The 15,753-nt window shown below is 38.4% G+C and overlaps 1 protein-coding gene across 4 annotated transcripts; it reads left to right on the forward strand.

Annotated features, from left to right (window-relative positions):
* Positions 1-209: 209 nt before the first annotated feature.
* On the forward strand, positions 210-13,978 carry LOC135514784 (cyclin-dependent kinase inhibitor 1-like). Of its 4 annotated transcripts, none has more exons than XM_064938386.1 (3): positions 210-244; positions 8,964-9,466; positions 10,094-13,978. In XM_064938386.1, exons 1-3 carry the CDS (start codon positions 225-227, stop codon positions 10,150-10,152), a joined length of 582 nt encoding a protein of 193 aa, XP_064794458.1. In that variant the 5' UTR covers positions 210-224; the 3' UTR covers positions 10,153-13,978. The 4 variants fall into 4 exon arrangements, with proteins under 4 accessions (XP_064794458.1, XP_064794459.1, XP_064794457.1 ...); XM_064938387.1 differs by lacking the exon at positions 210-244 and adding an exon at positions 300-411; XM_064938385.1 differs by lacking the exon at positions 210-244 and adding an exon at positions 1,460-1,702.
* The last annotated feature ends 1,775 nt before the right edge of the window (positions 13,979-15,753 follow it).

Here is a 15,753-nt window from a genome sequence, read left to right on the forward strand (position 1 = left end):
GTGACCTCTAGTTGGCATGTTTGGGATGCCAATATACAATTCAGTGGGAAAGTGATACTGTATGTCGTATACATTACATCAGCTGATGTGTATAAATAGCAATGGCCGTTGTTCTGGAAACCTGGGACAGACTGAGGAGTGGTGTTGGGTGTTGGCCCCTGAACAAACAGTCCCTATGACATCACCCCACAACCATGTAAGAACTGAACGAGGAGAAAGGACCTATGAGGAAGGACATCCACTGGTATGTAATAAAGGAACAAGGAAGGAGAAATGACTTTAATAGTGACACCATATACATGACTTTAAAACTGGACTGTGTAGCTTAGACTACATGTCACACTTATTGACAGATAAGCCTTGAATCACAAACATAACGTTTATGGGATAAAAAAAGGATTGGACTGAGATGTAAGTAGCCAATACAAGGACAACTAGCTATATCTATTAATTATTCAGGCTATAAACCAGGTTAGTTCATTAAATGTACTTTATGTAGGCTTATTATGTATCATATGTAGAAGATATGTGTTGAAAGGGAAAGGGGGATACCTAGTCAGTTGTACAACTAAATGCATTCAACTGAAATGTGTCTTCCGCATTTAACCCAACACCTCTGAAATGTCTATAGGCTGAAGATAGAGCATTAATTAGAACAAAGATGCAAATGTCATTATCATATTAATCACTAATCTTCCACTCAGTTATTCACTGGAAATGGTTAACAACTTTGTATAGCCTAACCAAACATGTTTTTAAACATATTTTTAATCTTATTGACATAATTTAACCCTCTGTGAGAGTGCAAGAACCGGATACTAAACACATCAATTAAAATGTATAACAAGACATAAATCATCAATAATAATATGATACTTCAGCTGCAGTTTACACAGGCAGTTCATATCTGATATTTTTTTTGCCATGAATTGGTCTTTTTACCAATCACATCAGGTCTTTTCACATCAGCTCTTTTTCAGAGCTAATTTGATTGGTCAAAAGACCAATTAGTGAAAAAAAGATCAGAATTGGCTGCCTGTGTAAACGCAGCCTTGTTGTTGTCCATATGTGGGCCTACTATAATAGTGTATTAATAAAGCTTTGTACATGTTTTAATACCTTTTCATTAAATATGAGTTTATTTACACTAACATTGTAAGTTGTTAGAATAATTAATGAATGTTAATTATGACTAATACTAATAGATAGCCCAATAGACTAACTAGACAAACATAATAGACTAACATAGGCCTTATGCTTGATCTGTAACCTACTGTTCTAAATAGTAATCTGACTGTCTCAAATATAGGTCAAACTTTAAGAAAACAGCGCAAAGCAAAAAAAAAACATTTTGTGCCTAGTAAATTCCATTGAGAACTTTTCGAGCGGGAGATGACTGTACCTAAATGAAACGTAGGTTATATAAACTGCGGGAGAGAAAAAAATACAAAATGGAGGAGAAGGTTGACTAGATCACGTTGAAATTCAACGTGACTTATGGTCTTGGAACGCAGCCTTTGCGAAACGTGATGCAATGCCAACATAAGAATGTGTCACATTCAAAAGAGCTGGGAAAATGGGTCCTACGTGCCAAGATATTTTACTTAGAGAGTATAACTCTGGCACAGTGCAGCAAGTCTTTGCGCGCAGTTCGAATCTTACCCCTCACGGAACTTCAAAACTTTCTTATGATGAAAACGAGGTAAGACATCTATTGAAAAACTCATAAAACGTTTCTTGATTTCAAGAAAGTAGTCCACACCAATGTTATTTTTATTGCATGCCAGATTTTGCCTTAGCCTACACTCTTAGAAAAAAGGGTTCCGTAACGGTTATTTGGCTGTCCCCATAGGATAACCGTTTTTGGATCCAGGTGTAACTATTATGGGTTCCAAGTAGAACCCTCTGTGTGTGTGGAAAGAGTTCTACCTGGAACCAAAACGGGTTTTCATATGGGGACAGTCGAATAACCATTTTCGGTTCTAGATATAGCACCTTTTTTTCTAAGTGCACTGAAGAATGCAAGGCCAGGGTGCACACATTTACCAACCCTTTGTGTCATATGATGACATTTATTTAAAGACGTCAGGAATGACTGATTACATCAACGTGTTTTCCTTGGCCATTGTCCAGCTCCAAACCCCCGATTGTTATGATGATTATCACGTGATTAAGTCTTCTGTGGCGGTAGGACGTCCCATTGCCTTGTTGGACCAAACAAGTCACATAAGTGGACAAGGGAGCGCAATAACTGGGAGCTTTTAACGTTATATTGTTATATTAGTTCATCGTGGACAGTGAAGAGTATCAGTATATACTTCGGTGAGGCGCCTCATTTTATTTTTGAGCAACAACATCGGGAATCGCAACATTATTTTACATTTGAGTGCATCATTGGACACTGCTGGTAAGAGAAGTGGCAGCATTTGAGAAGTTTTGCTTTCTTATTCAGACTTTGCAGAGGCAAATCTGTGCCGTTTCGGGTTGTTATTGACCATGTGTATTTTTTTCTGTTGCATCTCATTGATCAACATCTCATGTAGTATGCGAATGTAACTGCGTCATCTGTGATGTATACTTCTGCTGTGCTATCTTCAATAAGGCTCATTTGAATCTATTTTTAACATCTGGCAATGATTTCGGGTGCCGTACTCTTAAAATGTGTTTCAAACTTTTTCTCATCTTATCGCCTATTTGCAGAAGTTGGACATAAATATTATCGGAGGTTGAGAATGTTTGTGTGGGTCTGGGGATTCCAGAGAGTTGTAAATGATCTAGTTACCGCGCCCACTTTTTCGACGCAAACAAACTTTCACTCGCAAGAGTTGAGCTGTTGCTCTTGAAGGGATGACAGTTTCTATTCGTTTAGGATAATGTTATTTTCATTAAAAAAATATGTTATTGGATAGAATACTTATTTCAATCAAAGGATTTAACGTAAAACTTGTTTTCAAACCACGTTGAAAATATGTGTTATTCACTGAACAGGCTAATAAGAATATTCTCAAACTGCGTCATGAACGCAGTGTAGAGTATGGGCATCTATGGCATAGCAGGACTAACGTATATCATACAAAGCCTACTAGAATCTTTATGATTAAGCTTTATGTAAGTTATTCAATATCTATAGCTAAAGAGCAACGAATATAATGTGCATTTGTTTTAACACAGTTGACAGGCCATGCTCAACCCCATCAATTCCCTGGCTCTCGCTCCTGTTTTCCTCAAGATTCTTACACTCAAACAAATGCTGGGTTAAAAACAACACCATTTGTGTTATTTGGTAACTCAGCACAAGGTAAATATTGGACAGAACACATGCTGAATTCTTTCTTGAATAACCCAACATGGGTTCATTTTTAACCATCAATCATGTTTTTATTTACTTTCAGCAACTCGGTCTTTTTTTTTTTTACAATGTTCTATTCAGGAGGGGTTTCCTATAAGGGGCGTGGCTTTCAGATCGTCTCTGACGTGGCCAAAAGTAACTAAGTGTCATTCTTGTTCATGATGTTAAGTTTGTACAGTGCAAAATAAAATGTTCCTAGAATATTTTTGCACATTACATATTTTAATATAAAATTAGTAACATTACTATTTCCATATTGTAAAAAGTGCTAACTATCCCAACAATTTGGATATCCATAGGCTCGAGGAACTCATACAGTTGTGTAAGCCTCGTTAAAGCTATAAAAGTGTCAGTGTTCAACCTTAAAATGTATTAACCATTAGGGATGTGACAAATAGTAAACATTTCTTAATGTTTAAACCTCCATTTTTTAAAATCAGTTTTCCGTTAAAACACTATGACAAATTCATAAAAATCTACTTGAATTCATAATGCAGATGCGCTCCTGCAAACAACTATTTGGGGTCTCACGGGGTTGCCTTAAGCATTCCACCCAGTGGTGATTTTAGCATGAAAATCTTGGTGGCAGAAAAAAAGATTTGGGACGGCCGACTTGCTTAAACAAATGTGATTTCTACTGACAATTGAGATGTACAAACTATGGCAGAAGGGGACGACAAGCGGATGAGATGCAATCTGTAATTTTGATTAAGACATTAATGAGGGAGCGACGACGGACGTAGTCAAGATAACTATTTGTTCAGCACTTTTGAAATGTACGGCGACAGAACTCAGAACAAGTCAGAACCGTAGGATAAATAAAGGGGGCATATAAACTGACAAAAAAGCTCTTACAATATTCAATATTTACATTTCTCTAAAACAGGTTGTAAGGCTACATGTGCACCACCAAGTTAGAAAAGTAGGTGAAATTAAGAGGTAAAAATAAGAGGTAAAAAGAAATAGACCAAATTGAACGCTGTTTGGGTCTCTGTGTGTCAAAAAAGATACACGTCATAACACTATTTATATGACGCATTAAATAAGCTTTTAATTTGACACATCAAATAACACAATTATGTATAATGTTGTGTGTGCTGAATTTGCACGTGCATGCCAAGCATCACCACTACTAACAGTAGCACTATCAAAGCTGTACAAAAAAATGTTAGTAAACAAGCACACACCGGCCAGGAATGATGTGTTTACAATACCGCGTTGGTGAAAATAGACCAAATTATTAGGGTGAGGCACATGGGCTACTAACAGCTTACTACACAACATACACTTAGTATTACTTTCTTCTCTACAGTACACATATCCCTCTGGCATCCTACAAAATTTATGAAGGAGCATAAGACATTTTTGCACTCACGTTGTTGTGATTTGCTTTCCTTTGTGGGCAAAGGTTTTGTCATCAAAGAGAAAGATGCCAAATTTACAATTTGTGAGTTGAATGACCGTTCAAAATGCATTTTCCCAGTTTGAGCTGTTTATTCCAGACTTCCCAGTTGCAATCCTTGCAGTTAGCCACTGTCACTGATTCCTTACAAACCACTCATTGTTGAATTTGCGATCTCCAAATTGTTGTGTAATGTTTATATCCAATGGCCGATGAGCACCGGTACATTTTATCTATAGTTTCTCTTCATTATTTCTCTTCAAATGACAAGGATTAAAAAGGATTTGCCAGTAGATTGTCGACTTGATTCATGATGATGACTGCTTGCTAAGATTGTGAAAGTAAGATGTTGACATGATCAGTCCAATCAAAGCTACTGTACATATAACGTGATTTGATGTCATTTCTGTGGCCAAAGACCTTGAGCACTTGGAAGGGCACTTGGAATGTAACTCTATGGCAGGACCCAAAGGGATGAAATGTTGATGTCTACCTTTTCTAAGGACTTAAGCTTGGGAATTGCATAAGGTTCCCATGAGTGACAGAACACTGAGCCAGTCACAGCGCAATGCTCCTATTTTCTGCTGGCCAGCCCCGCCACCACAGAAAGCACTGAGCTTGGCTGAAACACCTGCATTTTGGAGCTGCGGCTTTATTAACTCAATTATATACTGTATATATATTTGTACATTGTTTGCAAACTGATATGTGACACGTATTAATACCAAAATAACATGCAAAACAGACAAGAATCCCCCCCCAAAAAATATTAATATATATATACATATATATATTTTTTTTAAACAAAAAACAAGGGTCTCAAAACAGGTGGGGCTCTGCCCTGAAACACGGGTCACCACTGATTATACCTGTACCTCCATTACTGTACCTCAATTCCACTTCACAAAGTTTGCATATCCTTCTCATTTAACTTCTCAAAGTATAGCCATACAGGACTTCACTGCTGTCGCTTGCCTTTCTCTTACCGTTTTCCCAACTCTTAACGACCATAACATAGGGGTGGAGAGTCATAGGGGTGGAGAGTCAAAATGAATATATTCCTCCACTCCTTGCACGCTGACTCCCATTTCTGAGTGCAAGACTTGACTCACAAGATTTGGTCATTTTGGAATGGAGGAGACTGATTTTTGCCGTACATCAGAGAACACAAATACTTGCGTCTTTCATAGTGAGCTAGTGAAGGACGGAGGTAGAGGGATGGGCACAATATAGGCAGGTCGGCCACCATGCAGACAGATTCCGAACTGTGCACTCGGCCTATCTATCGGCAATCAAAAGCTGCAACTTCTGTAAAGCATGGCGTATCATCAATGAATAGGCTACGATATTCTACACGCAACAAACCAAACACTGAACACAAACTCTCATCATTAGGAAAGGAGGGGGAGAAAACAACCCAGCATCAATAACCCATCAGCTATTAAATTAAACAACCCAGCATCAATAACCCTTCCGTTATTAAATTAAACAACCCAGCATCAATAACCCATCAGCTATTAAAGAAAACAACCCAGCATCAAAAACCCATCCGTTATTAAAGAAAACAACCCAGCATCAATAACCCATCAGCTATTAAAGAAAACAACCCAGCATCAATAACCCATCCGTTATTAAATTAAACAACCCAGCATCAATAACCCATCAGTTATTAAATAAAACAACCCATCATCAATAACCCATCAGCTATTAAATTAAACAACCCAGCATCAATAACCCATCAGTTATTAAATAAAACAACCCAGCATCAATAACCCATCAGTTTTAAACTCACAACCCATCAGTTATTAAAGAAAACAACCCAGCATCAATAACCCATCAGTTATTAAAGAAAACAACCCAGCATCAATAACCCAGTTATCAATAACCCATCAATTATTAAATAAAACAACCCAGCATCAATAACCCATCAGTTATTAAAGAAAACAACCCATCATCAATAACCCATCAGGTTATTAAATAAAACAACCCAGCATCAATAACCCATCAGTTATTAAAGAAAACAACCCAGCATCATTAAATCAGAAAACAACAACAGCATCAATAACCCATCAGTTATTAAAGAAAACAACCCAGCATCAATAACCCATCAGGTTATTAAATAAACAACCCAGCATCAATAACCCATCAGTTATTAAATAAAACAACCCAGCATCAATAACCCATCAGTTATTAAAGAAAACAACCCAGCATCAATAACCCATCAGTTATTAAAGAAAACAACCCAGCATCAATAACCCATCAGTTATTAAAGAAAACAACCCAGCATCAATAACCCATCAGTTATTAAAGAAAACAACCCAGCATCAATAACCCATCAGTTATTAAATAAAACAACCCAGCATCAATAACCCATCAGTTATTAAAGAAAACAACCCAGCATCAATAACCCATCAGTTATTAAACAAAACAACCCAGCATCAATAACCCATCAGTTATTAAATAAAACAACCCAGCATCAATAACCCATCAGTTATTAAAGAAAAAAAACCAGCATCAATAACCCATCAGTTATTAAAGAAAAAAACCCAGCATCAATAACCCATCAGTTATTAAATAAAACAACCCAACTAATAGACCGAATGCCTGCAAACCAGGCGTTGAGTCATCCAAACAACCCAGCATAGTGTATGCGTCTCTCAAAGTATAACATCCACAAATTTGATTCAAACATTTTATTATTATTTATTTTTTGGTGTGTTTTATTTTCAATTTGGCTGTTTCTTTGAGTTTTCTTTATAGATGAACGTCCAAAAAGGTTGTCCATCTGATCCATAAAACCTAATGTTCTCAATGTGGAATAATGGTTTCTTTTACTCAAGCCCTTTTCTTTGTATGAAGGGGCTGGCATTTTAAGCCAGACGTTTTAACAGTTGCATCCCAGACGCTGTAAAGTTTGCGGTTTAAAGATGTTTTGGATGAGCCGAGGCGCAGGAATGGTCCACTGCCTGTCTGGCGCACCTTTTTCAGTGTGGTTCCTTCCAATTCACTGATGCTGATAGTGGGTAACTGACTGTTACACTCTGGCGGGTAACACTGTATTTCAAGGAGGCAAAATAATACGAAAAAAAAAAAGATCTAAGATGTTTTAGTGAAGGGAACTTTTGAGGGACTTTGTCATTATAGGACCTAGGATAGACTCAGCAAGGCAACTCTGACCAACCGAACAGGTATTCATTTCAGGAAGTCAGACTGTTACATGTGATCTATTGAATGTGAATGCATATTTTCTAGACTTTGGAAGTCGTAATGTAGGCTGTATACTGTTTTACTTGCTGTCACGTTTTGAATATAATCGCTGTGGGGAATTATGTGACTTTGAACATTTGAACAAAAAGCTGATCAGTCCACAATGAGTCTGAGTAGGAGTGTTGATCTAGGATCTGTCCATATAATCGTTTACACTATGATCTAAAAGACAAAACTGATCCTCGATCAGCACTCCTACTCTGAGAGGCTTTGTGGATACAGGGCCAGGTTTCCTTGATGGATAGAATATTTGCATGTCACAAAAAAAAGGTGGGAATTTATAACACTAGTTTTGGACGGTTGTAATTAGTAAACTACAAAAAAGTTCAGAATGTATCCCTGCAATTACATGGGGTTACTAGAAGAGCACATGAAACATTCTCACGTGAGGTGAAACATTCTCCATACGTTTCCCGGTCCACACCATGTGACCTTTCCTCCTGACCTCTCACCTCTGGCAGCCAGAGCAGAGACCAGAGCAGGTGGAGCAGGTTCATTTTTACATACTTCAGGTGTTCTTCTATTCTGATTCTGTGGATGATGGAGATTTATTTGGTGTGTGGGTCTCTTACCATATGGTTAATTACTAAGGGCAGGGGTACTCAACTCTGACCCTACGATGTCCGGAGCATGCTGGTTTTCTGTTCTACCTGATGATTAATTGCACACACTTGGTGTCCAAAGTCTAAATCAATCCCTGATTAGGGGGAACAATGAAAAAAATGCAGTGGAACTGTCTTCAAGGTCCAGAGTTGAATGTGAGGGAGGTAGGGCATGTGTGTTTGATAACATTACACTCAACGATGTCCCAAAAGGTCAAACGCTGGTATGAGTATGCGTGTGTTTGTGCGTAGCCTAAACCTCGACCACACCAATAGTGACCTGGGTCACACCTCATAGAAAAAACAGACACCTCACCTCTAACCATCTCCCTTTCTCTCTCAGGGACATTAAGATGGCGGCATCATCATTATCATCTGACAGGGCCATGCTGGTCTGTCGGAGTGTCGAGGAGCTGAAGCGCAGGGCCCAGGGCCCGGTGAGGAGGAACTTGTTTGGGCCTGTGGACCACGAGCAGCTGCAACAGGATTTCCAGAGGCACCTGGGTATGAGCGTGGAGTCGGCCAACAAGCGCTGGGACTTTGACTTCAACACCGGCCAGCCGTCTGCCAAGGGCGCCAGCGTGGAGTGGGAGGAGATGAAATGCCAGGATGTGCCGGCGTTCTACCACAGCTGTGTGTTGAGGAAGCCGGTGATTGGCATCGACGGGCAGAGGGCGGGGAGAGAGAATGTTAGGTTGGCGCGGGCATCGTCTCCAGGGTTGTCCAGCTGTGGGGAGGAGTACCTGGAGGTGACCACCAGGGAGAGCTATAGGATCCAGAGGCCAGAGAAGAAGATGGCCAGCCAGAGGGCAGGAGCAGTCAAACGGAGACAAGCCGCCATAACAGGTCAGTGTCAATGAACGATCTTTCCTCCCTCCTTTATCCTTCTATTGGGCTTCATACAAAAGCCGTACGAAAACAAAAGCAATAGAGAGTTAGTAGTATACACATTTTCTGACAGAAATCGTGAGTCCAGAGGTTAACGTGACTATAATTATGATGATAATAAATAAATAATAGTAATAAATACAGTTGTGTATTTTGTATTATTATTATAGCAACCATAAGCCCAGAGGTCTTCATTTAAAGAGAGATAATATAAGTTTACAGGTTGTTTTGAACGTCAAAAGAACCTGTTATTAACCTTTTATGAACCATTGAGTGACAGTTGTGAATAACTCAGTGTGCTGCCAAAAGCACTGTATGTGAACTATGTTAGGAACAGGCCATGCAACAACACTGTGTTACCTGTGCTATGTCTCCAAACAGTTTATATAACCCTGTTATAAGCCATGATGTGTGCGTCACAAATTGCACCATATCAAGTGCCCTACTTTTTACCCTCTGGGCCCTGGTTAAAAGTAGTGAACTATAGGGTGCCATTTGAGATGCACACATTATTTCCCTGATAGAACATTACTGGGACTGGGAACTAACACCTGTTCTCTCTCTCTCTCTGCTGGTCATCCACAGAATTCTTTGTCGTGAAGAAGAGGACGACCATGCATCACAAACAGTCCTCTTGGCAGTAAACACAGCCCAGGAAAGAGTGCAATTCAGTGGGCATGCTCCGTTTGGAAATCACCTCATTAAGATGGATATATAATTTCTGCAGCGTTCTGTAGCGACTCTGACGGTCGAAGGGCTCATAGCTACAATATGTCTTAAAGGAAGTGGAAAAGGAAGTGGAAATGATGGATGTTTGTATATATATTTATATAGCTGTATTTCATCTATATTTTCTAAGCTTGTATTATTGTCTAAGCTTTAGATTATACTGTGAAATAATTCAAATGCACTCATCAGGAAAAAAACACAATGGCTTTGTTGTAAGAGATTTCTTCCAACAGTACCCTTGGTGTAGTATTTAACTCCGAACCACTTCGGCCCACACTCTAACAACCTCTCTAAGAGTAGTTCAACTATTCCTGACCTCACTCCACGTGTCGTCGTCAGTTTCACCACGGCTGTAAAAGTATCAGCCACGCGAGTAAGAGGCCCCGGGGTCACCTCAGGTCAAATTGGTAACGTGACCATGATTAGCCTAGGGTGCAAAGGTCAACTGTGAAGTTCCAGCACTTAGGCTATCAGGCATCGGTATGATAATGATACATCTTATTGAGCAGTAGTACTTCTCAGTAAATGTCTATTATTACGGTAATTGTTTTATTCTTAAGCCTTTTGGTGTGAGTATTATTACAGAGTGATATTTGGTGTCAGTAGGAAACGAGCTTAAATTAGCTTAAGTTCATTGTCAAATATTGTTATTATGGCTAGCATACACTTCACCGTTGGCACCACAGTCTCTGTACAATTTGGCAAAAATCTCAGTGCACAACTGAATAAAATAAATCGTTTTTATTTTATTTAGCTCCCTTTGTCTTTTTAAGGTAGTAAAACATATTCTTGGAAACTTTTTGGTAACAAAACTGAATATATCTTGTATGTTTGCTTTGTTGGCTAAATCCTTTTAACAACGTTGCCTTTTCTACTCTTGTCGTTGTATAATGGCAGCCTCTAGGTTTTGAACTCTTTCCTGTATGAAGGAATGTAGCTTTGACATTGTTTGGAATTGAAGTTAAATGGTGTTGCAGTTCACAAAAGTACATGAATCCTTAATGCATACGGAACATTCCAGGTTCTGTCAGTAAATGATTATTTTTTTTACGAGGAGCTGAGCTGTAACACATTTCCATTCCTGTGCTACAATACAAGAACAGATGTGACAACTGAGGCAGTTGACCAAAAAAAAAAGAAAGAAAAAACATATTATATGTGAGTCATCTGTAAGCGTTGGCTTGAGTCAAGGGACATAGAAATCCACATGCCTTCAGCATCTCCAAATCCATCTCAGATATACCTGCGATTAATATACAGTATCACAGATTTACCCGTTGGCATTGCATTCCAAACGTTATGCCGTTCATTCTCCATAGCCAGAGTCACGTCGCAATACTGTAACTAATAGTGGCAAAAATAGCAGTCCTACTGGGAGTGCCTTTCCCTAAATGTGTCATGTTCGAACAAATAGACATCATCTGGATTACCTACCTCATTGAGTGATTGACAAAAATAATAGAAAAAAAGATATACAAAATAGAAAAAAAAAGTCAAATAATTCCAAAATATTTGTTGGAAACTACAGGAGTTTGTTATTGCTGTTCATAGCTGGTTCAGTGGGATAGCGGGTTCAGATCATAGGCTTTAGTTACACATCAGGTAAAAGAGTCAGTGTGTCAGAGTGATAGGACCCATTCCAGCTCAAAGCAGGACGGAGGAAACTCAAGTCCTCTGGGAGTCCTGAGCTTTGTTATTTTTATGTATTTATTTAATTTAACCTTTATTTAACCAGGAAGGGCTCATTGAGATTAAAATCTCTTTTTCAAGAGCGCCCTGGCCAAGATAGGCAGCACCAAGTCATTACAAAAAAAATGACAGACAGACAACATGAAAAACTACAAGTAATCTAGTAGAAACCATTGAATTCACAAGAGTATAAAACAGCAAATTAAAAACATTGACAGGTCAGGGAATCAGCTTCAAAAGTTCTTCCAGTTTAAAAGCCCTTTTACCGATTTCAGTTGGGACATTTGGAACAGTTAGCAGGATAAAGTCCAGCGAACGAAGAGAGTACCCACCACATTGTACCCACCACAATAAAAAGGTAGTAAACCCAAAATGGCTTTGTAAATAAAAGTAGACCAGTGACTGAGCCTACGAGTGACTAGAGAAGGCCAGCCAACCCTGGTATACAAAGTGCAGTGGTGCGTAAGGGTTTTGCAGTTCAAAATCAATCTCAAAGTGCCATGGTAAAGAGTGTCAATTGATCTCAAACACTGAGTGGAAGCATTCATATATAAAATATCCCCATAGTCTAGTAAAGGCATACATGTAGCTGATACGAGCCTCCTTCTGGCTTCAAAAGAAAAACAGGCCTTATTCCTAAAATAAAATCCCAATTTCAGCAGGTTCCAAAGAGGTTCTTATAACACCGGTTTCTTGACTTGATTGATTATCCCTTTTTTATTTAATCATATTTGATGGTGTTTGTGTGTGTGTTCGGACTTGAGTCTGTGTGTACGTTGGTTTATATGCGCCTGTCTTTCAATGTGTTCAAAATAAAACTTTAAAAGTCTGTTAACTTATTTTTAACGATGCATCTTGTTTTTGTAGGGAAATAATTCTAAATGCCCTTTTGGTAAAACTAACTGATTATGTGTATTGCACTAAAACATTGACAAGACATTTCTGATTTTATAGAGCTACTCTCATGGAAGGGGAAGTGTTTAGAAAAACTAAACCGTCACTGCTGCACTGGGACACCGACGATGGGCTATCATAGTTTGGGTCGGACACAAAATGATTAATAGATATTAGGCGCTTTCTTGGTATTACAACAGTGTTAAAACAGAGCTGCGGCGCCTAGGGCGATGCGCCTAGGGGAGGGATCCCCTCTGGGCCCTGAAGGACGGGAAGATGATCCATTCAGAAGAGCAGGATGAGGTGAGCTTGATAAAGACTCACCCCGCTCCTGTACAAGGGACTGAAGACAGCCTTTTAACAAAGTGGCTTTTTAACATGTTTTTCATGTCTTAAAAATGTTTTACCTTTGTTAGATCATTAGTACACATTTTAAATGGCCTTTACAGATTTGATGTTTTTACAAGGAAAGGACAACTATAGTTGTTTTCATTGGTTTTAACAACATGTACTTTTTAACAAATTTAAATGTAACTTTCAAATGCTGTGTTTTATGCTTTTTTGCCGTTTTTATGTGTATAAATGATGTAAAAAATGTATGAGCTGTTTTTAAAGGAATTGTACCAATAAAACTTTTCCAAAAGAAAAAAAACAGTGTTAAAACAAGGCAATACTCAGCCCTAATATTACTGACTGTACTGGTTTCCCCAGAATTCCCTTTGCAAGCGAACTGTGATAAGTTAATGATCATAGATCTGTATACAGCTACTGGGCTGCTCCATCCTGCCCCCCTCCCCCTCCCCCGGCCCAGTGTGTCCCACAGTGGCAAAATAAACTTTGCTCTAAATCGAATTCACCTGTCTATCGCAGGTATATCAAAACATAGTATTGCATGTCTTATATGCATGAATGAATAATATCCTCATATATGTTTTTGATAAGATAATGGCTAATGTATTGAAAGTGTACTACAACGTAATTACATGGGAGCAGAATATTACCTTTGATTTGGCAATAGTTTGAAAATAAAATGACAAATGTTGAAATTGTGGACATATTTGTGGAAGATTCATTGACCGGTTTTTGGTGCACTGTTGACTTTGATGTTAATTTGTTAATGTTTCCGATCATTATTAAATTATGTAAATATACACAAAGTATTGTTTTCTTGGACGGGTCTTCATTCATAATCTGGTACGTCCTTATACATTCATATGATCTTCAGTGTCAACAGCTGGAAAATCTAGTAGGCCTACTAATTCAACACATATCAGACCTACTAATTCAACACATATCAGGCCTACTAATTCAACACATATCAGGCCTACTAATTCAACACATATCAGGCCTACTAATTCAACACATATCAGGTCTACGAATTCAACACATATCAGGCCTACTAATTCAACACATATCAGGCCTACTAATTCAACACATATCAGGCCTACTAATTCAACACATATCGGGCCTACTAATTCAACACATATCAGGCCTACTAATTCAACACATATCAGGCCTACTAATTCAACACATATCAGGCCTACTAATTCAACACATATCAGGCCTACTAATTCAACACATATCAGGCCTACTAATTCAACACATATCAGGCCTCAACACATATCAGGCCTACTAATTCAACACATATCAGGCCTACTAATTCAACACATATCGGGCCTACTAATTCAACACATATCAGGCCTACTAATTCAACACATATCAGGCCTACTAATTCAACACATATCAGGCCTACTAATTCTATTAACCATACTAATTCTATTAAGCCTACTAATTATATACATATAAGGCCTACTAATTCAACACATATCAGGCCTACTAATTCAACACATATCAGGCCTACTAATTCAACACATATCAGGCCTACTAATTCAACACATATCAGGCCTCAACACATATCAGGCCTACTAATTCAACACATATCAGGCCTACTAATTCAACACATATCGGGCCTACTAATTCAACACATATCAGGCCTACTAATTCAACACATATCAGGCCTACTAATTCAACACATATCAGGCCTACTAATTCTAATAGGCTTACTAATTCTATTAACCATACTAATTCTATTAAGCCTACTAATTCAACACATATCGGGCCTACTAATTCAACACATATCAGGCCTACTAATTCAACACATATCAGGCCTACTAATTCAACACATATCGGGCCTACTAATTCAACACATATCGGGCCTACTAATTCAACACATATCATTCCTACTAATTCAACACATATCGGGCCTACTAATTCAACACATATCAGGCCTACTAATTCAACACATATCAGGCCTACTAATTCAACACATATCAGGCCTACTAATTCAACACATATCAGGCCTAATAATTCTACACATATCGGGCCTACTAATTCAACACATATCAGGCCTACTAATTCAACACATATCAGGCCTACTAATTCAACACATATCAGGCCTACTAATTCAACACATATCAGGCCTACTAATTCAACACATATCAGGCCTACTAATTCAACACATATCAGGCCTACTAATTCAACACATATCAGGCCTACTAATTCAACACATATCAGGCCTACTAATTCAACACATATCAGGCCTACTAATTCAACACATATCAGGCCTACTAATTCAACACATATCAGGGCCTACTAATTCAACACATATCAGGCCTACTAATTCTACACATATCAGGCCTACTAATTCAACACATATCAGGCCTACTACATTCAGGCACTATCAGGCCTACTAATTCAACACATATCAGGCCTACTAATTCAACACATATCAGGCCTACTAATTCAACACATATCAGGCCTACTAATTCAACACATATCAGGCCTACTAATTCAACACATATCAGGCCTACTAATTCAACACATATCAGGCCTACTAATTCAACACATATCAGGCCTACTAATTCAACACATAT

This window comes from Oncorhynchus masou, chromosome 26 (genome assembly GCF_036934945.1).
Source record: "Oncorhynchus masou masou isolate Uvic2021 chromosome 26, UVic_Omas_1.1, whole genome shotgun sequence".
NCBI classification, from domain to species: domain Eukaryota; kingdom Metazoa; phylum Chordata; class Actinopteri; order Salmoniformes; family Salmonidae; genus Oncorhynchus; species Oncorhynchus masou.

Excerpts from the sequence above, each read along its gene's own strand:
- LOC135514784 (XM_064938385.1), top strand. The coding sequence starts at position 1,530 with ATGCAATGCCAACATAAGAATGTGTCACATTCAAAAGAGCTGGGAAAA. Across the intron at positions 1,703-8,963 it reads TTTCTTATGATGAAAACGAG|GGACATTAAGATGGCGGCAT; the intron begins GTAAGACATCTA and ends TTTCTCTCTCAG. Across the intron at positions 9,467-10,093 it reads GAGACAAGCCGCCATAACAG|AATTCTTTGTCGTGAAGAAG; the intron begins GTCAGTGTCAAT and ends GGTCATCCACAG.